The 24,747-nt window shown below is 44.1% G+C and overlaps 1 protein-coding gene across 12 annotated transcripts in view; it reads left to right on the top strand.

Annotated features, from left to right (window-relative positions):
* Positions 1–24,747, top strand: part of LOC137438511 (formin-binding protein 1) — a 244,247-nt gene that overhangs the window by 186,907 nt on the left and 32,593 nt on the right. For 3 of the 12 annotated variants that reach the window (XM_068133609.2, XM_068133611.2, XM_068133610.2), the window contains exons 8-12: positions 8,296–8,442; positions 8,838–9,080; positions 9,826–10,074; positions 13,604–13,624; positions 24,421–24,527. In XM_068133609.2, coding sequence (XP_067989710.2) covers positions 8,296–8,442; positions 8,838–9,080; positions 9,826–10,074; positions 13,604–13,624; positions 24,421–24,527 — 767 coding nt within the window. The remainder of the gene's footprint in view (positions 1–8,295; positions 8,443–8,837; positions 9,081–9,825; positions 10,075–13,603; positions 13,625–24,420; positions 24,528–24,747) is intronic. The other 9 variants (XM_068133616.2, XM_078766955.1, XM_078766954.1 and 6 more) reach the window with 5 other exon arrangements.

Here is a 24,747-nt window from a genome sequence, read left to right as displayed (position 1 = left end):
GTGAGCGAGTGAAAGACCCTCAGAATCGGCTTCATCGTGAGAAAAGCTAGGTGTGTGGCAGGAGCACCAGCCCAGAGGAGAGAGCAGCATTCCATCAAGCTGTGGATAAAAGATTTGTATGTGGTGAGGAGCTCAGAAGTGCCAAGAAAGGACTTCGCACGACGCAGGATGCCCAGACGGCGACTGGTTTTGGAGGCCAGCTTGGAAATGTGGTTTTCCTAGGAAAGATCATGGCAGATAGATAGACCCAAAATCTTGAGTAACAGAACTTCTTTGAGAGGATTGTTGAGAAAGTAGATGGGAGGGTTTTCCTGACGGCCTTTGCGTAGAGACATAGTGAGAGTGTGAGATTTGTCAGGATTGGAAGACATGTTCCACTTGTTTGACCAGTTTGTCATTTTGGCCAGGTCTACAGAGAGTGAGGAGGCTGCTGCCTGCCGATCTGAGCATTGAGATATGGAGCAGCAGAGACTAATAGCATGATATTGAAACTAATAGCATGATATAAGTGTGTGAGTCTGTCTACCTTTATCAAAATATGACAGACAACACTTGATAGATAAAGGATTATTTATTTCGTACGTACGGAGAGAAAAGTTTGTCCTCAGGCAAGCAGATCTCTAAATTCTACTCAAACTGCATCAAATATATATATATATATATATATATATATATATATATATATATATATATATATATATATATGTATATGTATATATATATATATATATATATATATATATATGTATATGTATATATATATATATATGTAGATGTATATATATATATATATATATATATATATATATATATATATATATATATATATATATATATATATATATATACATATATATATATATATACATATACAAATCGTTTTTACTACAAAAGGAAAGCAGAAGTCATTCTGGAGCATGAGATAAGAACAAAAGCTGATGTAACGTACCCTTGGCTTCACATTTGCACAAGGTCAAACCACAGATAAAACATGTTTTTGCCAGCTCAGCACAGAGAAGCAGTTCTGTCCCACAACTGTGAAATGGCTCTCAGCCAACTCTATACAAACAAACATATTTCCTTTTGGCCTGGCTCAACTATATCACATGATTCATTTACCCAACATGCTTTTCGGCCATGGTTGTCTCTGATTGGTCCAGAGATAACAATTATTCATTTTTACCCTGACATAAGTTTCCAATGACCAAAAATCGGTGACTCTCGAGTGCTGACGAATATCCTCGTTTATGAACACCCCTTACATCTTCTCACCGTATGGGACTATAGAACCTGCACCAATCTGTCCAAAGTTCAGTACTATAGAACCTGTATTCAACTAACTGGAGTGACTGTGCTAACTCACCTTGAACATTATATAGTAGGCCCAAGACCAGTGCTGCACAGTCAAGCTTGTGCTCTAGTGACATTATTTATGATGCCACCGCTGATGAGACTTTGGGTTCTAGTCTCAACATCATCACATGCACTCAATCATCTACCACCTGTTGCAGCACTCATGTTGGTCAGGCTCTATAAAAAGAGCATGTATTACAGGTACTAGTGAGGTTCCCGTGCTACGCACGCGTGGGAGACCAGAAGCAAACAGGCAATGCAGAAACGGCGAATGCTAAAGCATGACACCAATAAATTCCACATTACTGTAGCACCTTCAGTCGCACATCAGACATGGACAGCAAGTTTGTGAAGGACTTCCATGAAAAACGTACCCGTTTGTTTGTTCACGTATAGAAACATCGATCGTGGGACCGTGGCGAATCTGCATATGGCGATCCGCGAATTTCACGTTTAGAAAGTAGAAACCGTCACGGCATTTCGTCATTCACTTGAACTCGATATCTCTTTTTTCATTCCAAACAGCATAACTCCAATCACAAATTAAATAACATTAATATAAAAAATAAACTTTTATCAACATTTGTGACATAAACAAATATTTAAATCCTGATGTAAAGTTCTGTACGGTTGGGTGAAGGTTCCACTTCTGCATTCGTGCGTGGCAGGTTCATAATTCTCATCAAAATCTAAACAGTATTTGTAGAATTTCAATAAAAGCCACATCACTGTTCATATCGGTACATGTTATTCCATCGTGTTTGGAAAAACTGGAAAATTGGAAAAATTTGAAAATTTTACTCCAGGGGGTCCCAGGATTACCCACCTAAAATATCGTTGCGATCGGTTGAGCCGTTTTTGTGGTACCTGCGAACGGACGGACGGACATTTGGTGAATTATAGTAAGATTAATAATGAGTGCCATGAGCGAGTGTGGACGTTGCAACATTACCTTTGACTGCTTGCGAGTTCCCGATGCGCTTCAAGAATGCAAAACTCTTCATAGACATGGGGACGTCTCTCAAACCTATCTGCGGCTGTTCTGCCCATGTCTACTTCCTTGTCTTTACACCCAAGAGCAGCATGAATGTGCCATTTGTAGTAGTTTTGTGGTATTAGGATTTTGCAAACACAGCAATGTAGGGTTTGTTGCCTTCTGCTCCAATGTGGACGTGTCTTCCACATTTCCGATTGAATTTGCCTGCAATACTCGGACAATGTGTACGGTGTGTACCCCGGTTTAGAATAGGTACACCGTATCCCTGCGTGTCGTAAGAGGCGACTAAAAGGGTTGGCATCAGGATGGGCTTACGGCCATAAAAACATTGCCTCAAAAAGAGAACCATGACAATTACATATGGACAGGTACCGCCCGAAGTACCCTGTGGGGGACCCCACTCCCTCTCGTCAAAACTCAAGGTGGGGAACCCGATCGAAGCAAGGGAGGAAATCATTCCATTTATGACGACGAAACGTCTGATGCCCGACGTGGAGATCGGTTTCTGAGGTTTGGGACGTGGAATGTAGGGACAATGACAGGGAGATCAGGAGAAGTGGTGGAAGTATTGGTCAGAAGAAGAGTGGACATATGTTGTGTGCAGGAGACGAGATGGAAGGGAAGTGGTGTGAGAATGGTGAAGAGTAGGCAGGGACAGAAATACAAGTTTGTGTGGCAAGGGTGCCCAGAAAGTGTAAATGGTGTTGGTGTCCTGTTTTCTGAGGAGTTTGTAGACGGTGTGGTGAGTATGACTAGAGTGAGTGATGGGTTGATGGTGAAAATGATGATTGGAAAGCTCTTGGTGAACGTCATCTCGGGATATGCTCTGCAGGTTGGTCGGAGCGATGAAGAGAAGGACAAGTTCTGGTGTGCTATAGAGAAGCTGATGGAAAACGTGAAAGATGAGGAAGTTGTTGTGGTAGGAGGAGACCTAAATGGACATGTTTGAAGGAGTATGGCCGGTTTTGAGGGAGTTCATGGGGGTTACGGATATGGTGTGAGAAATGGAGAAGGTGAAAGGATTTTGGAGTTCGCTGATGGAGCTCATTTGTTGATTTGTAATACTCAGTTCCAGAAAGAGGATAATAAGCTTGTTCCATACACGTCAGGTGGGTCGACGACAACCGTTGACTACCTGCTGGTGCGTAGGCGAGATAGGGGGCACCTCCGGGACACAAAGGTGATCCCGGGGGAGGAGGCTGTTTCACAGCACCACTTGGTTGTCTGCGACATAAGGGTGAAAGGTGCGAGGAGAGCTTGGCGGGTGAACTACCAACCGAGAATGAAGGTGTGGAGGTTGAAAGAGGTGACAGTGAGGGAGGCATTAAAAGAGAGGCTGAATATGGTGGAGGATGATGTGGTTGAGCTTGAAAGTGGTGTGATGTCAATGAAAGATAGTCTGTTGGGAGCCGTTGGTGAGGTATGTGGATGGACAAAAGGACCACCGAGGCACTCGGAAACATGGTGGTGGGATGATGAAGTTGGAAAGAAGATTGATGAGAAGAGCAAGAAGTTCAAGGAGCGGCAGAAGGCGAAGGGTATGGGGGCAGAAAAGGCAGAGCATGAAAGTTATAAGGCAGCCAAGAAGGCTGCAAAGAAAGAGGTAGCAAAGGCACAGGAGGCATGTAGGAAAAGGTTCGGAGAACGCTTGGATTTGGAAGAGGGTCAGAGAGCGGTATTCAGGATTGCAAAGCAGATAGCGAAAGAGAGGTGTGATGTGATGGGGGTGAGTTGCTTGAAGGATGAAGTGGGACAAATCGTTGTGGACCCAGATGGAATTAAAGGAAGATGGAAGAGATATATGGAAATACTGTTGAATGCAGAGAATGAATGGGATGGCAACATAGAGAGTAACCCAGTTTTAGGACCAGCAGAGAAGATAACCGAGAAGGAAGTTGAGGAAGCAATGAAGAGTAGAAAAGCGGGAGGGCCAACGGGAGTTGTGGGAGATATGTTGAAGGCAGCGGGAAATTGGGGTGTGAAGAGAATGACAATGAATGATCGTTTTAAGGCCATTTTCCCCGCTAGAGCGGGGGTTAGCCTTGCGGGCCCCATGACAATCATGGATCCCTGTTTGAGTCAATGTTTTTATACAAGGCAGCCATTTTATAAAATGGTATTTTATATAAGGAATGACAGAGATCTGCAATCTGGTGGTGAAAGAAGGCCGCATTCCAGTGGATTGGGAACTGGGTACCCTCGTCCCTCTATACAAGGGGAAAGGTGACCCGCTGGACTGTGGCTCGTATCGAGCGCTAAAGTTATTGGAGCATGGACTGAAGGTATTGGAAAGGGTGTTGGAGAGGAGGATAAGGAAGAAAGTGAAGATCGACGAAATGCAGTTTGGATTTATGCCAGGAAGAGGAACGACAGATGCGCTTTTTATTGTGAGGCAGTTGCAGGAGAAGTATATGGAGAAGAGGAAGAAGTTGTTTCTTGGGTTTGTTGATCTGGAGAAAACATTTGATAGGGTTCCACGTGAAGTCGTGACATGGGCATTGAGGAAGTTAGGAGTGGAGGAATGGTTGATCAGAGTAGTGATGGCAATGTACAAAAGAGCACGCACAGCTGTAAGGACGAAGGACGGGAACAGTGGTGAGTTTGAGGTGAAGGTGGGAGTGCATCAGGGGTCGGTACTAAGTCCACTACTATTTGTAGCTATCATGGAGGTGCTGGCTCACAACGTAAAGGAGGGTTTACCGTGGGAGTTGTTGTCTGCAGATGATCTGGTGTTGATTGCAGAAAGTATGGATGGACTGAAGGGGAAGATGAACAAGTGGAAGGAATGTATGGAGTCAAAAGGTCTGAAGGTGAATATCGGAAAAACGAAGGTGATGGCAAGTGGTAAAGCATGTGGTGAGGTGGAAAGAACTGGGAAGTGTCCGTGTGCTGTGTGCAGGAAGGGTGTCGGAGTGAATTACATTCAATGTCCAATGTGCGCTGAGTGGGTTCATCAAAAATGTAGTGGTTTTAGAGGGTCATTAACCAGTGTGGCAGCTACATTCAAGTGTAAGGTGTGCACAGAGGGAGCTGCGGATGGAGGAAATGTTGAGTTGGATCTTGGAGACGGCGTGAAGCTGGAAGATGTGAAAACATTTTGTTACCTAGGAGACATGCTGAATGGAGAAGGTGGATCAGACCCGGCAACGGTTGCTTGAGTGAGATGTGCATGGAAGAAGTTTCGGGAACTGAGTGGCGTGCTGATGAGGAGGGGAGTGTCGTTGAAGCTGAAGGGAAAGGTGTATGCTGCATGTGTGAGAAGTGTTATGATTTATGGGAGCGAGACATGGGTAATGAACGTAGAGCAGCAACGAAGGCTGGAAAGGGTGGAAATGCAAATGGTTCGGTGGATGTGTGGAGTATCGTTGAGAGAGAGGAAGACAAATGATGAATTGCGAAAGATGATGGGAATAGAGCCTGTGATTGATGCTGTGAAGAGAAACAGGTTGAGATGGTTTGGTCATGTGTTGAGGAAGGATGAAAGTGACTGGTTGAGAAGAGTGATGGAAATGAATGTAGAAGGAAGTAGAGGACGGGGAAGACCGAGAAAGACTTGGCTAAAGATGGTCGAAGAAGAAATGCGGGCAAGGGGGTTAACAAGGGGAGATGCAGAAAATAGGGCAAAATGGAGAACATTGTCATGGGGACCGCAAGGCTAACTCCCGCTCTTGCAGGGAAAATGGCATTAAAATGCCTGTTGTACTCGGACAGTGTTTGGTGATGAGGATATCATCAATGGCTTCAGCAGAGACTAACGAACATGGCAACACTCGGTGTCCGTTTATAGTAGAGTTTTCTGTTAGTGGAGCAGTTGATTGCCATTTTTGATTCAGCCAGGTGATATTCAGTGCATTCAGAAAGTATTCAGACCCCTTCACTTTTTTCACATTTTGTTATGTTGCAGCCTTATGCTGAAATCGTTTAAATTCATTTTTTCCCTCATCAATCTACACTCAATACCCCATAATGACAAAGAGAAAACAGGATTTTAGAAAGTTTTGCAAATTTATTAAAAAGAAAAAGCTGAAATATCACATTGACATAAGTATTCAGACCCTTTGCTATGACACTTGAAATTTACTCAGGTGCCTCCCATTTCTGTTTATCATCTTTGAGATGTTTCAACACCTTGATTGGAGTCCACCTGTGGTAAATTAAATTGATTGGACATGATTTGGAAAGGCACACACCTGTCTATATAAGGTCTCACAGCTGACAATGCATATCATAGCAAAAACCAAACCATGAGTTTATCAGCATTGGTCAGATCCTCCACATTGACCTTCATACACCACAAGGTAGCCCAATGCTTGTTAACCTATGATAAACTTTACCTCCTCCATCAAAGGTGGGCAGACCTTGTGTTTTCAACCCTGTCTGTCTATTTGTTTGACTGTGAGTGTGTTAACTAATGAACACTTTCTGCTATGTTGGTCAAACTTTAGCAGAGGATTCTGAAAGGCTTAGCGGTTAGGGTGCCGGCTTGGGATCCTAGGATCCTGGGTTCGAATCCCAGTCAATCGCTGAATTAACGCCAGGGGGGGTTGACTCGGCCTGTCATCCTTCCGAGGTCAGCTAATTGAGTACCAGCTTGCTGGGATGAATGGTCCCGGTGTGTACCCCGGTTTAGAATAGGTACACCATATCCCTGCGCATCGTAAGAGGCGACTTAGGGTTGGTGTCAGGAAGGACATCTGGCCATAAAAACATTGCCTCAAACAGGGAACCATGATTGCCATGGGGCCCGCAAGGCTAACCCCCGCTCTAGCGGGGAAAATGGCCTTGAAAACGATCATTCATTCATTCATTCTGAAGGACAAAAGTGAGGCTGTCAATATTTTTGGACAATATGGGTCAAAGGTCAAGGTTCTCTCGTTTGTCCAGGCGATATCTCAGCCATCCTTTGAGATAGGAAGCTGAAATCTGGCCACAATAGTGAGCAAGTTCTTTGTCAAAAATCGTATTTTTTGTTTTTTTGATTAATCAATTCATTGATTATTTACTTAATTATTATCTATTAATTAATTACATATTTATTTTCTTTCTCATCTGGGTATTATCTCAGGCACCTTTTGAGCTCGGAAGCTGATATTCCGACATGACAATGACCAAGTGATTAGGCTGTAAGGGGTATTTTATTGATTAATCAATTAATTACTTAATTTTTCGATTAATTGTTTAATTTTCAAAAAGTTACAGATCCGGATGAAACACTGGCGGTTTAGGTATTCTATTACCCGATTGATTAAGAAATTAATTATTTTGTGATTATTATTTTTTAAATTTTAATTACACAATCAATTATTTATTGATTCTCTCGATTTTCGTCATACCTGTCAGGATCAGGAGCCTGACGTCCTTTCTGGTTTCCTTGTCTGTTTCGGAACAGGTTATCTCAAAAGGTTGTGGATGGATCTGGACGAAACTTGGTGGACAAGTTGGGTGTGTGACGAGGAAAAGTCGATTCGAGTTTGGTGAAGACCCGGATATGAGGATTTTTTAAGTGATTCTTCACCATTGAGTGATCGGGCTAAAACTGGTATATAGCACGATATCTCAAAAAAGTACGGTCGGATCTGGACGAAACTTGGTGGACTGGTTGGGTGTGTGACAAGGAAGAATTGATTCAATTTTGGTGAAGATTCGAATACGGATCCGGATACAATAATTATTTAATTTTTCAAGGGATTCTTCAACATTGGGAGATGGGGCCAAAACGATATATAGCATGATATTTCAAAAAGTTGTGGACGGGTTATGCCAAAACTTGGTGGATAAGTTGGGTAAGTGACAAGATCCAGACGTGGCCTATCAGTGGATACAAAACGTAAACCGTTCATCCTGGTGGAGGTGTGCGCTCTACCGAGTGCTGTCTAGTCGTACATGCTGTTGGGTCAAGTTGTAATTTAGGATTTAATAAATTATCAAACTCGTATGTGATGCAGAAGCTGCAAGTGGTGGAGGAAAGAAGAATCGGACATGTGGGTGAAGGCATCAAGCAGTTTGCTGATGTCGAGCGGAGAGTGCTCCCCATCGTCGGGAAGTGTCTGGATGGGATGACTCGTGCTGCTGATGCCATTAACAGCGGCAATGTAAGCGAATGGCAGATCGTTAGTACTCCTGGTAGTTATTATGATTGAAATGTGCATTATAGCCATGAAAGAATGTAAAATGGATTAATTGCCTTGTAACTGGTTGTCCAAATTCAATTGGACGGTTGAGAATGCCACATTTTTGTTGAAAGGAGAGGTTATTAACATGAGGGTTGCTATCGGAAATGGAATTCTTGATTCCCAATTCATAAGATAAACATTTTCGAGGAGCTTCTAATGTTTATAATGATGATGACGATGATGAGATTGTTAAACATGTGACTCTTTGTAGTCTTTTCATATATTAACATGATGTCCATCCTCCTGCCCCCCTACTCCCACTTTCTCCTGCTGCCGCTTGTCCATCATCATGACCCATCATTACGGCACTCCAGGATTCCCAGCTGGTTGTGGAGATGTTAAAATCTGGATTTGAGTGCCCGACAGATGTTCCTTTTGAAGACTACAGCGAGGTTGTGGGTAAAGATTGGTCTGATGGCGGGAGCGGGAGCGGAAACGGTGCCACGCTCCGGTCAGGGACATTGTCACAGAGTATACGCGTAGACCCTCGTATCGATCCACGGACGACGCTGTCTCGAAGCCGATCTCGCTTCTGGCCCTTCATGAAGAAGAGCAAGGTGGGCCGGGGTCGCACAACGAACTTCCCCATACGGGTTACATCCTTGATTTGATCTGGTTTTTAGTGACGTCATCACTTGGTGACACCACTGTGACATGTTTAATTTCAATTTCTGTTAATCTCACTTGCAAAACTAACATTACAACCTGTCAGGCAAAGAAAGGGGATTTCAGGACTTGAATGGACGAAGTGGGTTGAGGTAGCTGAGGACATGGCCGGTTGGTGTTTTATTTTTCAGGTGGTTCGGTCAATGGAGGATGACGGGCTCTCTAGTTTGTCCATTTTCTGATGGTGTTTGCCACGAGGCATTTTGGTCTTCATTGGGTCATTATTTTCAAAATGATATCCCTCATTTTTGTGGAATGCAAAACTTCGTACCAATACGTATCCATCAGTATATCCTGGTGGTCCTCCATACTACCCAGTACCCATGGTAGCGTCATTCAAAGCACCCCCACACCCCCCCGCCCTTGTGTGACGTATATTCATTCTGTTCTTTTTGGTCCTCGCATGTTGCATCTGCCAGATGGCCCACTCCTTTTGCTTGAATTCCAGGAATGGTTGCTGGTCCTCTTCCAGCTTGCTCCTCATCCCTGCTGGTGTTGGTATCACTCGGACTATCCTACCTATGTTGGCATTTTATTTTATTTTTTTTGTTTATCTTTTCTTCCCTCTATTTCTCCCCCCCAACCACCCCTTCCTTCATCCACCTTGATCCCTTTCCACGACCTACCCTTCCGTAGCTTCCATGCCTACTACCCACTCAGCCACCACCACCACCACCACCACCTCCGTCGACGCAGGTCGAACAGCCTTTGGGCCCAGAGCCTCTCTCCTCTGATTCTCCCTTACCTTCTCCCTCTCCCAACTCTCACTCGCGTTCACTCGAGAGAGCTTCTCGTTCACCCATCACATCATGGGGCTCACTTCCAGGCCAAATCAGTGGTTTCATCTCCGCTAAGCTGCCCTTCAAAGGGAACAGGCCACCGGTGGTAAATATGTTCACCGCTAAGCTTGCCATGCCCAGCCTGGTCACCTCTTACCATTGCATGGCTTGTGCCTAATACGCCCACTAACCTCCATTGTATACCTGGACAAATAAGCTAACCACATTGGCAACAACACGCACCAGCTCGGCCTAGGATTGCGTAGAATGACTTTTCAGAAACATTGAATGAGGGTTGCCCTGAAAGTAATATCTCTTCAAAAAAAACTCACAAAACATTAATGTCGGCAAACGATGACACTTCCGGCAAGTTCGTGATTAATTTTTGTTAAATCCCACAGACGGTAGCAGCTCTATAGTAATTCCGAATCGTCAATTTGTTCAAATGTCTCGAGGACGTGGAAACAAAATGGTCCTTTATCAAATCGTCTCACTCGACCAATCCCGGGTTTACCATCTCCAACCGAATTGGTTTGACTTCATACTATGATGTCATAAAAAGTCGACAACAAAAAGGCTCGAGACCCTGGAACGTAAAATCGCTCCTTGTGTCGGAGAAGTTATTCCTACATGGACATGGCACGGATCCTTGTTACCATGGCGGTGCAAGACCTTTCTGGAAGTTGACAATATCCGGGTCCATGAGCTACGTGGCGTGGACTTTGGGTTCCCACACACTTCGGCCCATGTCTGATGCCTTTGTGGATCCCGTGGTGAAGATTCCGATACGGTTCAGGATTATGGTGCAAGATCGGTGACTTTGGAAAAGTGATGATATGTAACATTACATTTAGATGTCTTTAACGATTGAACATGGATGCTTAAACATGGCGGAATAGCTTTTCAGGTAATCTCCTTATCCTTCTTTTTGGAGAGTGGGGGATTGTGGAAGAGAATAGAATAAAGGTAATTCTATCCTGAGTCGCACCTGCACTCGAACGCTAAAGTCAAACGATGGCAGCACATATGGTTAGCGCTCAAGTACAAAGATGGACCCGCTGGAAATGAGGGAGTAACCGACCGTCCACAGTGTACATGTCCGCACCAATTAGGGACAAAATGCACGTGATTGAACATTAGAAGGAAATATAATGAAACGTGCCTTGTTTGGTGTAACACTTGGTGTAACAAACTTGTAAATGTGTGGAAGCTTTTTCTCAACGCTTGCCCGACTTACCAAGGCCTAATATTCGCCTTCGGTCCGACTGACCGCCTATTCAGTCCTCTGGGTCCCATTTACCTCCTCTGGCTCCCGCTGTCCCGCAGCCTGCGCCTCTTCCTGCTTTGTGCCCTGCCTTGCCTCGCCTGAACCTGCTCTCTGTGTTATTTTCCAAAGGGCGGTCGTGATTTGCATGCATTTGTGAGCGTGTGCGCGTGCATGGATCGATGCGCATGTGAAGAGTCCTCGGTACGCCTTTGGGCCTGGTGCCTTCAACTACTTGATCCTGCTTTTACACAATCGTACTAAAATGCGCAATTTGGTGCCTACCTGTCTGTCTGACCGTGATGCATTCGGTCGTTACTTATCCAATTTCGACCAAACTTTACAGGAGGACTAAGGGTCACATGATGAAGGATGTAGAGACTTCATTTGCCCCACATCCCCAAGGGAGTTTTCTGTGTTGGGCGAAATCCATGTTTAGGTGTATATCCGTGTTAAGATAGCTAATTGTAGCATTTTTCCAATGCTGCTTTTAATTACAAAAGTAATAACAACACAATTTATAATATCATCAGGACATTGTGTTTTTTAATGCTATTACAAAACAATATTAATACCAGTAATATACCCCCTCCCATAGCCTGGTGTTGGCTTAGCGGTTAGGGTGCCGGCTTGGGATCCTAGGATCCTGGGTTCGAATCCCGGTCGATCGCTGAATTAACGCCAGGGGGGGTTGACTCAGCCTGTCATCCTTCCGAAGTCGGCAAATTGAGTACCAGCTTGCTGGGATGAATGATCACGGTGTGTACCCCGATTTAGAATAGGTACACCGTATCCCTGCGCATCGTAAGAGGCGACCAAGGGTTCGCGTCAGGAAGGGCATCTGGCCATAAAAACATTGCCTCAAACAGGGAACCATGATTGTCATGGGGCCCGCAAGGTTAACCCCCGCTCTAGCGGGGAAAATGGCCTTTAAAACTATCATTCATTCATTTCATTCAATATACCCCCTCCCCAATGGTGTTTTCCTTCTTGGACAAACACTATGTTAATGTGAATAAACAGATTATTGTGGGGGCAAAGACTACCAGAAGCAAAAATATATATATAAACCACAAACACGTGTGATTACCTTTTTAAACAATCGCTACTGCTGTTTAACACTAACCTGAAAGGGAGTAAACCTGATATTGTTGAGGCGTTGCATGAGGCTAGATCTACTGTAATCTATATACCCTACAGTGGATAATAACATGACGCTACCTGCTGCTCCTGTAGGTAGTAGGTGTACTCGTACTAAAATACACAGTTTAGCGTCCGTCTGTCTGACTGACCGCGATGCATTCGGTCGTTACTTATAACCAAACTTGGCATAATGACTACGGGTCACACGCTCGAGGTTGTGGCGACTTATTTTGCCCCCCTCACCTCCCCCAAGGTGATTATCTGCCTCGGGTGAAATCCGTGTAAACGTATATAGATAGCTTATTGTAGTGTTTCTTGGGGCACGCTACAGGAAATAAAAATATATTATAAACCACAAACACATATGATTACCTTTTTAAACAGTCGCTACTGCTGTTTAACACTAAACTGAAAGAGAGTAAACCCGTTGTCCTTGAGGCATTATATGTTTTTCGCGCGTCCCCCACAGACTAACGGACCCGAGCCGAGATCTACTGTAATCTGTATAACCCAGAGAGAATAATAACACAACATTTCCTGCCGCTCCCATAAGCTCCCATAGGGAGTGGGTATAAGAATACCTTCAAATATAAATTATTGGAAGCGGTTACACTGTGGTTTCGAAATGAATATGTTGACGTTGTTAATAAGATGTAATTGGTTTGTGAAATTCATGGTTATTGTGAATATGAGAGAACGCTGAATACATGAACAGGCCAGATGCTGGTAATTCTGTCCACCTAACGTTTGACGTGTGAAGAAGATTCGCAGATGGACTTGTGCCAATGTGTTGAATCATTGTCTGAGTGCATGAAGAATGTTCTGTGCTCGCATCCGATAATGATCAGCAGTTTGTGCACAGTGTGAGGATTAAGGGTGGGCCTAGTTGAATGAAATTACCTATTTATGTGCATGAGGGCCTGCCTTGGCTCTGCATACAGTATTTCTAATCATGTATCTTTTTCTGAATGTAAACAGTTTTCGTTTTATAAAGTAGACGATATGATATATGCTTCTAAAGTTTGCTGAAAATATTTTTGAAATCTGCTTTGCTATTCCCACATGTGCTCCTGTTGAGTTTATCAATGGTTTTTCGACATTATTTGGGACGTTAATTAATCGTTTGATGTGCATTTGATGGTGTCATCTTATAAGTATTCGCTGCACCCCTCTCCTTCCACCTCCCCCTACGTACTCCACCCCACTCTTGGTGTCGTTGGGTCTGCAGAAGAAGGGCAGGTTCAAGTGGGTAAGGCACAAAATAGTGTGTGAGCTGGAAAGTTGCATCGCCCTATTACAGTGCCCTTTTCCTCCCCTCGGCTGTTTCCATCATGCCTAGCCCTCATGCCATGTCCTCACATGCCTAGCCCTCATGCCTCGCCCACACATGCCTCGCCCACACATGCCTAGCCCTCACATGCCTAGCCCTCATGCCTCGCCCTCATGCCTCACCCTCATGCCTAGTCCTCATGCCGTGCCCTCTCATGCCGTGCCCTCTCATGCCGTCCCTCTCATGCCGTCCCTCTCATGCCTAGCCCTCATGTCGAGCCCTCATGCCTAAGCCGCACATGCCTAGCCCTCATGCCTAGCCCGCACATGCCTAGCCCGCACATGCCTAGCCCTCACATGCCTAGCCCTCACATGCCTAGCCCTCACATGCCTAGTCCTCACATGCCTAGCCCTCATTCATAGCCCTCACATGCCTAGCCCTCACATGCCTAGCCCTCATGCCTAGCACGCACATGCCGTGCCCTCACATGCCTAGCCCTCATGCCGTGCCCTCATGCCTCACACTCATGCCTAGTCCTCATGCCGTGCCCTCTCATGCCGTCCCTCTCATGCCGAGCCCTCTCATGCCATCCCTCTCATGCCTAGCCCGCACATGCCTAGCCCTCATGCCTAAGCTGCACATGCCTAGCCATCATGCCTAGCCCTCATGCCTAGCCCTCACATGCCTAGCCCTCACATGCCTAGTCCTCACATGCCTAGCCCTCATTCATAGCCCTCACATGCCTAGCCCTCACATGCCTAGCCTGCACATGCCGTGTCCTCACATGCCTAGCCCTCATGCCTAGCCCTCACATGCCTAGCCCGCACATGCCGTGCCCTCACATGCCTAGCCCGCACATGCCGTGTCCTCACATGCCTAGCCCGCACATGCCGTGTCCTCACATGCCTAGCCCTCATGCCTAGCCCGCACATGCCGTGCCCTCACATGCCGTGCCCTCACATGCCTAGCCCGCACATGCCGTGCCCTCACATGCCTAGCCCGCACATGCCGTGTCCTCACATGCCTAGCCCTCATGCCGTGTCCTCAGAAGCCATGACCACCGCATACCTTGAACTTTGCCCTCTCCCGGCTTTGCTTCCATTTTGACTTTGTCTAACTAATCATTTGCTTATTCACTTATCCTGTTGCTTTTGAGCCATTGACACAAAGGATCAAGCCAGGGGTCGTGTCCAGAGCATCTCCACAAGAATGTTTTACAATATTGCTTCTTTATGTAGCAAATGTTCATGAACGTGGGAGTTAGCAGCTCTGACAGTCCCTTATTAGGATGGGTCTAAAGGACATGACACACCCGACATTCTCACAACACCCCGTGTTTTGCTTTCCTTGTTTGTACACATGTGGTGAGGGTGGCTTGGCTTTAATACAATGACTGAGTAAATTGTGGGCCTGCTTGGCATCACCATAAGAGCGCTGTTTGCCGAGCGTATTATATGGATAAAAAGATCAAGAGAAGGACCTGTTGAGCAGGTTTAGCTGTCATTGGAAAACAGGAAGCTGGGGGAAATACGAAATGTAGCACCATGATAACTCAGCACTTAGTTATCTCTAAACTCGAGACAAATGCTAAATGTAGCACCATGATAACTCAGCACTTAGTTATCTCTAAACTCGAGACAAATGCTAAATGTAGCACCATGATAACTCAGCACTTAGTTATCTCTAAACTCGAGACAAATGCCAAATGTAGCACCATGATAAGTCAGCACTTAGTTATCTCTAAACTCGAGACAAATGCTAAATGTAGCACCATGATAACTCAGCACTTAGTTATCTCTAAACTCGAGACAAATGCCAAATGTAGCACCATGATAAGTCAGCACTTAGTTATCTCTAAACTCGAGCCAAATGCCAAATGTAGCACCATGATAACTCAGCACTTAGTTATCTCTAAACTCGAGACAAATGCCAAATGTAGCACCATGATAACTCAGCACTTAGTTATCTCTAAACTCGAGACAAATGCCAAATGTAGCACCATGATAACTCAGCACTTAGTTATCTCTAAACTCGAGACAAATGCCAAATGTAGCACCATGTTAAGTCAGCATTTAGTTATCTCTAAACTCGAGACAAATATCAAATGTAGCACCATGATAACTCAGCACTTAGTTATCTCTAAACTCTAGAGAAATGCTAAATGTAGCACCATGATAAGTCAGCACTTAGTTATCTCTAAACTCGAGACAAATGCCAAATGTAGCACCATGATAACTCAGCACTTAGTTATCTCTAAACTCGAGACAAATGCTAAATGTAGCACCATGATAACTCAGCACTTAGTTATCTCTAAACTCGAGACAAATGCCAAATGTAGCACCATGATAAGTCAGCACTTAGTTATCTCTAAACTCGAGACAAATGCTAAATGTAGCACCATGATAACTCAGCACTTAGTTATCTCTAAACTCGAGACAAATGCCAAATGTAGCACCATGATAAGTCAGCACTTAGTTATCTCTAAACTCGAGCCAAATGCCAAATGTAGCACCATGATAACTCAGCACTTAGTTATCTCTAAACTCGAGACAAATGCCAAATGTAGCACCATGATAACTCAGCACTTAGTTATCTCTAAACTCGAGACAAATGCCAAATGTAGCACCATGTTAAGTCAGCACTTAGTTATCTCTAAACTCTAGAGAAATGCTAAATGTAGCACCATGATAACTCAGCATTTAGTTATCTCTAAACTCGAGACAAATATCAAATGTAGCACCATGATAAGTCAGCACTTAGTTATCTCTAAACTCTAGAGAAATGCTAAATGTAGCACCATGATAACTCAGCACTTAGTTATCTCTAAACTCGAGACAAATGCCAAATGTAGCACCATGATAAGTCAGCACTTAGTTATCTCTAAACTCTAGAGAAATGCTAAATGTAGCACCATGATAACTCAGCACTTAGTTATCTCTAAACTCGAGACAAATGCCAAATGTAGCACCATGATAAGTCAGCACTTAATTATCTCTAAACTCTAGAGAAATGTTAAATGTAGCACCATGATAACTCAGCACTTAGTTATCTCTAAACTCGAGCCAAATGCCAAATGTAGCCCCATGATAAGTCAGCACTTAGTTATCTCTAAACTCTCGAGAAATGCCAAATGTAGCCCCATGATAAGTCAGCACTTAGTTATCTCTAAACTCTAGAGAAATTCTAAATGTAGCACCATGATAACTCAGCACTTAGTTATCTCTAAACTCGAGACAAATGCCAAATGTAGCACCATGATAAGTCAGCACTTAATTATCTCTAAACTCTAGAGAAATGTTAAATGTAGCACCATGATAACTCAGCATTTAGTTATCTCTAAACTCGAGCCAAATGCCAAATGTAGCACCATGATAACTCAGCACTTAGTTATCTCTAAACTCGAGACAAATGCCAAATGTAGCACCATGATAAGTCAGCACTTAGTTATCTCTAAAGTCTCGAGAAATGCCAAATGTGAGCACCATGATAAGTCAGCACTTAGTTATCTCTAAACTCGAGAGAAATGCTAAATGTAGCACCATGATAACTCATCACTTAGTTATCTCTAAACTCGAGAGAAATGCTAAATGTAGCACCATGATAACTCAGCACTTCGTTATCTCTAAACTCTCTAGAAATGCTAAATGTAGCACCATGATAACTCAGCACTTAGTTATCTCTAAACTCTCGAGAAATGCCAAATGTAGCACCATGATAACTCAGCACTTAGTTATCTCTAAACTCTCAAGAAATGATAAATGTAGCACCATGATAACTCAGCACTTAGTTATCTCTAAACTCTCGAGAAATGCCAAATGTAGCACCATGATAACTCAGCACTTAGTTATCTCTAAACTCTCAAGAAATGATAAATGTAGCACTATGATAACTCAGCACTTCGTTATCTCTAAACTCTCAAGAAATGATAAATGTTGCACCATGATAACTCAGCACTTAGTTATCTCTAAACTCGAGACAAATGCCAAATGGAGCACCATGATAACTCAGCACTTCGCTATCTCTAAACTCTCGAGAAATGCCAAATGTAGCACCATGATAACTCAGCACTTAGCTATCTCTAAACTCTCAAGAAATGATAAATGTAGCACCATGATAACTCAGCACTTCGTTATCTCTAAACTCTCAAGAAATGATAAATGTAGCACCATGATAACTCAGCACTTAGCTATCTCTAAACTCTCAAGAAATGATAAATGTAGCACCATGATAACTCAGCACTTCGTTATCTCTAAACTCTCGAGAAATGCCAAATGTAGCACCATGATAACTCAGCACTTAGCTATCTCTAAACTCTCAAGAAATGATAAATGTAGCACCATGATAACTCAGCACTTCGTTATCTCTAAACTCTCAAGAAATGATAAATGTAGCACCATGATAACTCAGCACTTCGTTATCTCTAAACTCTCAAGAAATGATAAATGTAGCACCATGATAACTCAGCACTTCGTTATCTCTAAACTCTCAAGAAATGATAAATGTTGCACCATGATAACTCAGCACTTAGTTATCTCTAAACTCTCTAGAAATACTAATGATGATGATGATGGCGATGAGGATGATGGTGGTGGTGGTGGTGGTGATGATGATGATGGCGATGATAATGATGGTGATGATGATGGTGGTGTTGGTGATGATGGTGGTGTTGATGATGATGATGGTGGTGGTGATTATGATGATGGCGATGATAATGATGGTGATGATGATGGTGGTGTTGGTGATGATGGTGGTGTTGATGATGATGATTACGATGATTTTGATGGTGATGGTGGTGATGATGATGGTGTTGATGATGATGGTGGTGGTGGTGTTGATGATGGTAGTGATGATAAGGGTGATTATGATGATAATGGTGATGATGCTGATAATGGTGATGATGATGATAGTGATGCTAATGGTGCTGCTGATGATGGTGGTGATGGTGATGATGATTGTGGTGATGGTGTTGATGATGATAATGGTGATGGTGGTGATGATGATTGTAGTGTTGATGATGGTGGTGTTGATGATGATGATAATAGTGATGATGATGGTGGTGTTGATGATGATGATAATAGTGATGATGATGGTGGTGATTATGATAATGGTGGTGATTATGATAATGGTGGTGTTGATGATGATGATGATGGTGATGATGATGATAATGGTGATGATGATGATTTATGTATTTGTACTTCTCTCGTTTTTAAACATGTCATCACTGCGCCTTCTGCAACTCCATGTCCAATTCCTCAAATGTGATCTGTTTATTGCTTCCAGTCATTTGTCCAATTTCCCTCCCATCTGAGAACCATTTCAAATAACATATATATTCGATCCTACAGGTATTCAATCTCCCCAAATAACATATATATTCGATCCTGCAGGTATTCAGTCTCCCCAAATAACATATATATTCGGTCCTACAGGTATTCAGTCTCCCCAAAGAACATATATATTCGGTCCTACAGGTATTCAGTCTCCCCAAATAACATATATTCGGTCCTACAGGTATTCAGTCTCCCCAAATAACATATATATTCGGTCCGACAGGTATTCAGTCAGTCAAACCTCGAGTCTCACTATCTGCCATGATCTTTCTTGGACAAGCCACATTTCAAAGTTGGCCTTAAAAGCCAGCTGTCGAATGGGCATCCTCCATCGTACAAAGTCCTTCCTTTGCACACCTGATCTTCTATCCACCTACAAGGCCTGCATCCATAGCTTGATGGAGTACTGCTCTCCGCTCTGGGCTGTCTCCCCTGTCTCACACCTTGCTCAGCTTGATGTTGTGGAAACCAAGGCCTTCAGCATCATTGGAAGCTCCCATGATGAAGCTGACTTTATGGGCCTATCTGCAGGATCATTGGAATCTCCCATGATGAAGCTGACTATATGGGCCTATCTGCAGGATCATTGGAAGCTCCCATGATGAAGCTGACTCTATGGGCCTATCTGCAGGTTCATTGGAATCTCCCATGATGAAGCTGACTCTATGGGCCTATCTGCAGGATCATTGGAAGCTCCCATGATGAAGATGACACAATGGGCCTATCTTCAGGATCATTGTAATCTCCCATGATGAAGCTGACTCTATGGACCTATCTGCAGGATCCTTGGAAGCTCCCATGATGAAGCTGACTCTATGGGCCTATCTGCAGGATCATTGGAATCTCCCATGATGAAGCTGACTCGATGGGCCTATCTGCAGGATCATTGGAAGCTCCCATGATGAAGCTGACTCTATGGGCCTATCTGCAGGATCATTGGAATCTCCCATGATGACGCTGAATCTATGGCCCTTTCTTCAGGATCATTGGAATCTCCCATGATGAAGCTGACTCTATGGGTCTATCTTCAGGATCATTGGAATCTCTCATGATGAAGCTGACTCTATGGGCCTATCTTCAGGATCATTGGAATCTCCCATGATATGAAGCTGAATCTATGGCCCTTTCGTCAGGATCATTGGAAGTTCCCATGATGAACCTGACTCTATGGGCCTATCTTCAGGATCATTGGAAGCTCCCATGATGAAGCTGACTCTATGGGCCTATCTTCAGGATCATTGGAATCTCCCATGATGAAGCTGGCTCGATGGGCCTATCTGCAGGATCATTGGAATCTCCCATGATGAAGCTGAATCTATGGCCCTTTCTTCAGGATCATTTGAAGCTCCCATGATGAAGCGGACTCTATGGGCCTATCTTCAGGATCATTGGAAGCTCCCATGAAGAAGCTGACTCTAAGGGCCTATCTTCAGGATCATTGGAAGCTCCCATGATGAAGCTGACTCTATGGGCCTAGCTTCAGGATCATTGGAATCTCCCATGATGAAGCTGAGTCCATGGGGCTATCTTCAGGATCATTGGAATCTCCCATGATGAAGCTGACTCTATGGGCCTATCTTCAGGATCATTGGAATCTCCCATGATGAAGCTGACTCTATGGGCCTATCTTCAGGATCATTGGAAGCTCCCATGGTGAAGCTGACTCTATGGGCCTATCTGCAGGATCATTGGAATCTCCCATGATGAAGCTGACACTATGGGCCTATCTTCAGGATCATTGGAATATCCAATGATGAAGCTGACTCTATGGGCCGATCTTCAGGATCATTGGAATCTCCCATGATGAAGCTGACTCCATGAACCTATCTTCAGGATCATTGGAATCTCCCATGATGAAGCTGACTCTATGGGCCTATCTTCAGGATCATTGGAAGCTCCCATGATGAAGCTGACTCTATGGGCCTATCTTCAGGATCATTGGAATCTCCCATGATGAAGCTGACTCGATGGGCCTATCTTCAGGATCATTGGAATCTCCCATGATGAAGCTGACTCTATGGGCCTATCTTCAGGATAATTGGAATCTCCCATGATGAAGCTGACTCTATGGGCCTATCTTCAGGATCATTGGAATCTCCCATAATGAAGCTGACTCTATGGGCCTATCTTCAGGATCATTGGAATCTCCCATGATGAAGCTGACTCTATGGGCCTATCTTCAGGATCATTGGAATCTCCCATGATGAAGCTGACTCTATGGGCCTATCTTCAGGATCATTGGAATCTCCCATAATGAAGCTGACTCTATGGGCCTATCTTCAGGATCATTGGAATCTCCTATGATGAAGCTGACACTATGGGCCTATCTTCAGGATCATTGGAATCTCCCATGATGAAGCTGACTCCATGGGCCTATCTTCAGGATCATTGGAATCTCCCACGATGAAGCTGTGACTGCATGTGCCTATCTTCAGGATCATTGGAAGCTCCCATGATGAAGCTGACTCCATGGGCCTATCTTCAGGATCATTGGAAGCTCCCATGATGAAGCTGACTCTATGGGCCTATCTGCAGGATCATTGGAATCTCCCATGATGAAGCTGACACAATGGGCCTATCTTCAGGATCATTGAAATCTCCCATGATGAAGCTGACTCTATGGGCCCATATTCAGGATCATTGGAAGCTCCCATGATGAAGCTGACTCTATGGGCCTATCTGCAGGATCATTGGAATCTCCCATGATAAAGCTGACTCAATGGGCCTATCTGCAGGATCATTGGAATCTCCCATGATGAAGCTGGCTCTATTGGCCTATCTTCAGCATCATTGGAATCTCCCATGATGAAGCTGACTCTATGGGTCTATCTTCAGGATCATTGGAATCTCCCATGATAAAGCTGACTCTATGGGCCTATCTTCAGGATCATTGGAATCTCCCATGATGAAGCTGAGTCCATGGATCTATCTTCAGGATCATTGGAATCTCCCATGATGAAGCTGAGTCCATGGATCTATCTTCAGGATCATTGGAATCTCCCATGATGAAGCTGACTCTATGGGCCTATCTTCAGGATCATTGGAATCTCCCATAATGAAGCTGAGTCCATGGATCTATCTTCAGGATCATTGGAATCTCCCATGATGAAGCTGACTCTATGGGCCTATCTGCAGGATCATTGGAATCTCCCATGATGAAGCTGAGTCTATGGGTCTATCTTCAGGATCATTGGAATCTCCCATGATGAAGCTGACTCGATGGGTCTATCTTCAGGATCATTGGAATCTCCCATGATGAAGCTGACTCTATGGGCCTATCTGCAGGATCATTGGAATCTCCCATGATGAAGCTGAGTCTATGGGTCTATCTTCAGGATCATTGTAATCTCCCATGATGAAGCTGACTCGATGGGTCTGTCTTTAGGATCATTGGAATCTCCCATGATGAAGCTGACTCTAAGGGCCTATCTTCAGGATCATTGGAATCTCCCATGATGAAGCTGACTCGATGGGTCTATCTTCAGGATCATTGGAATCTCCCATGATGAAGCTGACACTATGGGCCTATCTTCAGGATCATTGGAATCTCCCATGATGAAGCTGACTCTATGGGCCTATCTTCAGGATCATTGGAAGTTCCCATGATGAAGCTGACTCCATGGGCCTATCTTCAGGATCATTGGAATCTCCCATGATGAAGCTGACTATATGGGCCTATCTTCAGGATCATTGGAATCTCCCATGATGAAGCTGACTCTATGGGCCTATCTTCAGGATCATTGGAATCTCCCATGATGAAGCTGACTATATGGGCCTATCTTCAGGATCATTGGAAGTTCCCATGATGAAGCGGACTCTTTGGGCCTATCTTCAGGATCATTGGAATCTCCCATGATGAAGCTGACTCCATGGGCCTATCTTCAGGATCATTGGAATCTCCCATGATGAAGCTGACTCCATGGGCCTATCTTCAGGATCATTGGAATCTCCCATGATGAAGCTGACTCTATGGGCCTATCTTCAGGATCATTGGAAGTTCCCATGATGAAGCTGACTCTATGGGCCTATCTTCAGGATCATTGGAATCTCCCATGATGAAGTTGACTCTATGGGCCTATCTTCAGGATCATTGGAAGTTCCCATGATGAAGCTGACTCTATGGGCCTATCTTCAGGATCATTGGAATCTCCCATGATGAAGCTGACTCCATGGGCCTATCACTTTTCCATCGCAGACAGGTCGGTGATCTCTGTTTCTTCTAACACCTTTTTCTGGTCTTGCACCCTCTGCTCTTTCCACGCTTTGTCCCCCCACGTATCTGCAGGGTTCACACCATCCACCATCAACCCACTTACAGTGAAACTACCTAAATCCAGGATCACTGTTCACCTCCACTCATTTGTTCCTCTTTTTTCCCCACCTGTGGAACCAACATGTCATTCTTCCCTCCAGGTCTTCAAGACATCTTCTCACCACCATCACAGATAGTCCCAAATCCAAAATCATGACCCGTTAATCCCCCCTCCCCCACAAAACCCCCAACCCTTCCAAATGTCCAATTTTTCCTTTCTGAGAGTTTCCTTCTATATTAATGTTGTCCACCTTTCCTATCCCCTTTTCGTAACCACAACCATTGTTTGTCCAAGTCCCCCTGTATTTTGTCCCCTTCCTCTATTTTGTCCAAGTGTTTGTGTCCGTCCTCTCTCTACTGCTACTTTTGTCATGTTACGCCCTGAATCGTTCAGTGTAGCAGTCCACTGATGCTCTTCCATGAGCCTCGACTTTGTATACACAAAGAGCGTTTGCCAGAGCGTCTGTCACACACGTATGCCATCATGTAACGTTTGTTTATGTCTATGTACCTGCATCATCTTTTGTGTATTGTTTTCATCTTTATCACCTGCTTTCCTGCCTGATTTCTAAATATCAAGGAAATTGAGTTGTGAAATATCGCTCGGATGTTCTCGAGGAAAGAAAAGCATGGAGCAAACGTGTTGTCATTTACCTGCCTTTAGTTTCTTTCTCATACACTGTGTAGGGAAGGGAATGTGACATTATACCATGTGACCACCTGTCAGTGTACTTGTCCAATTTAGTACTTATAGACTTTGCCTTTTTGAGAAATTTAAAAAATATCAACTTTTACAACTATTTTTTGTTCTTTAAGTGCAACCTTGTGATAAACTTTTTATCCAGAATTACAATAAAATAAAAACAAATATCCTGGCAATGGTCATTTTCATCCCTGAAGATCGTATTCAAACAGACAAGATGTGTTTACCTGTGGTCGTGGGAGGTGGGCAGTGGTGACACCTGGCCATTCTGTGCTAAAAAGTTTCTCTCACCATTACTAACAGAATGGCAGTTTTGCTTGTGCAAGCATTCCCCATGTAATACATCAGTTCTGAATGATCTCTTGAAACTTTTACATCGAAGCCTCTAACAAGGTACATCGAATTCCCCCAAACCCTCCCAATGGTCCAGACCTTCTGCGAAGACCAGAGCCACCTTCCCCCGGAGCAACGACGCAAAAAACTCCTTCAAAGTATCGAAGAAATCAAACGGCACATTCAGAAGGAGGTTGATCAGAAGTAAGTTTTAAAGTTATTATTTCCCGCAATTAACCTGGTGTTGAAAAAATTTAACAAAATCATCACCTGGTGTCGGCCTAATGGTTCGGGTGCTGGGCTTGGGATCCTCAGGTCCTGAGTTTGGAATCCCGTTGAATTAACGCCAGGTGTGGTTAACTCAGCCTGTCATCCTTCTGAGGTCGACAAAATGAGTACCAGATAACTGGTCATACAGAGGTAT

Source organism: Myxine glutinosa, chromosome 13, assembly GCF_964187855.1.
Source record: "Myxine glutinosa chromosome 13, kmMyxGlut1.1, whole genome shotgun sequence".
NCBI lineage: Eukaryota > Metazoa > Chordata > Myxini > Myxiniformes > Myxinidae > Myxine > Myxine glutinosa.
Note: the sequence above shows the minus strand (reverse complement) of the source record. Positions and strands in the feature narration are given on the sequence as shown.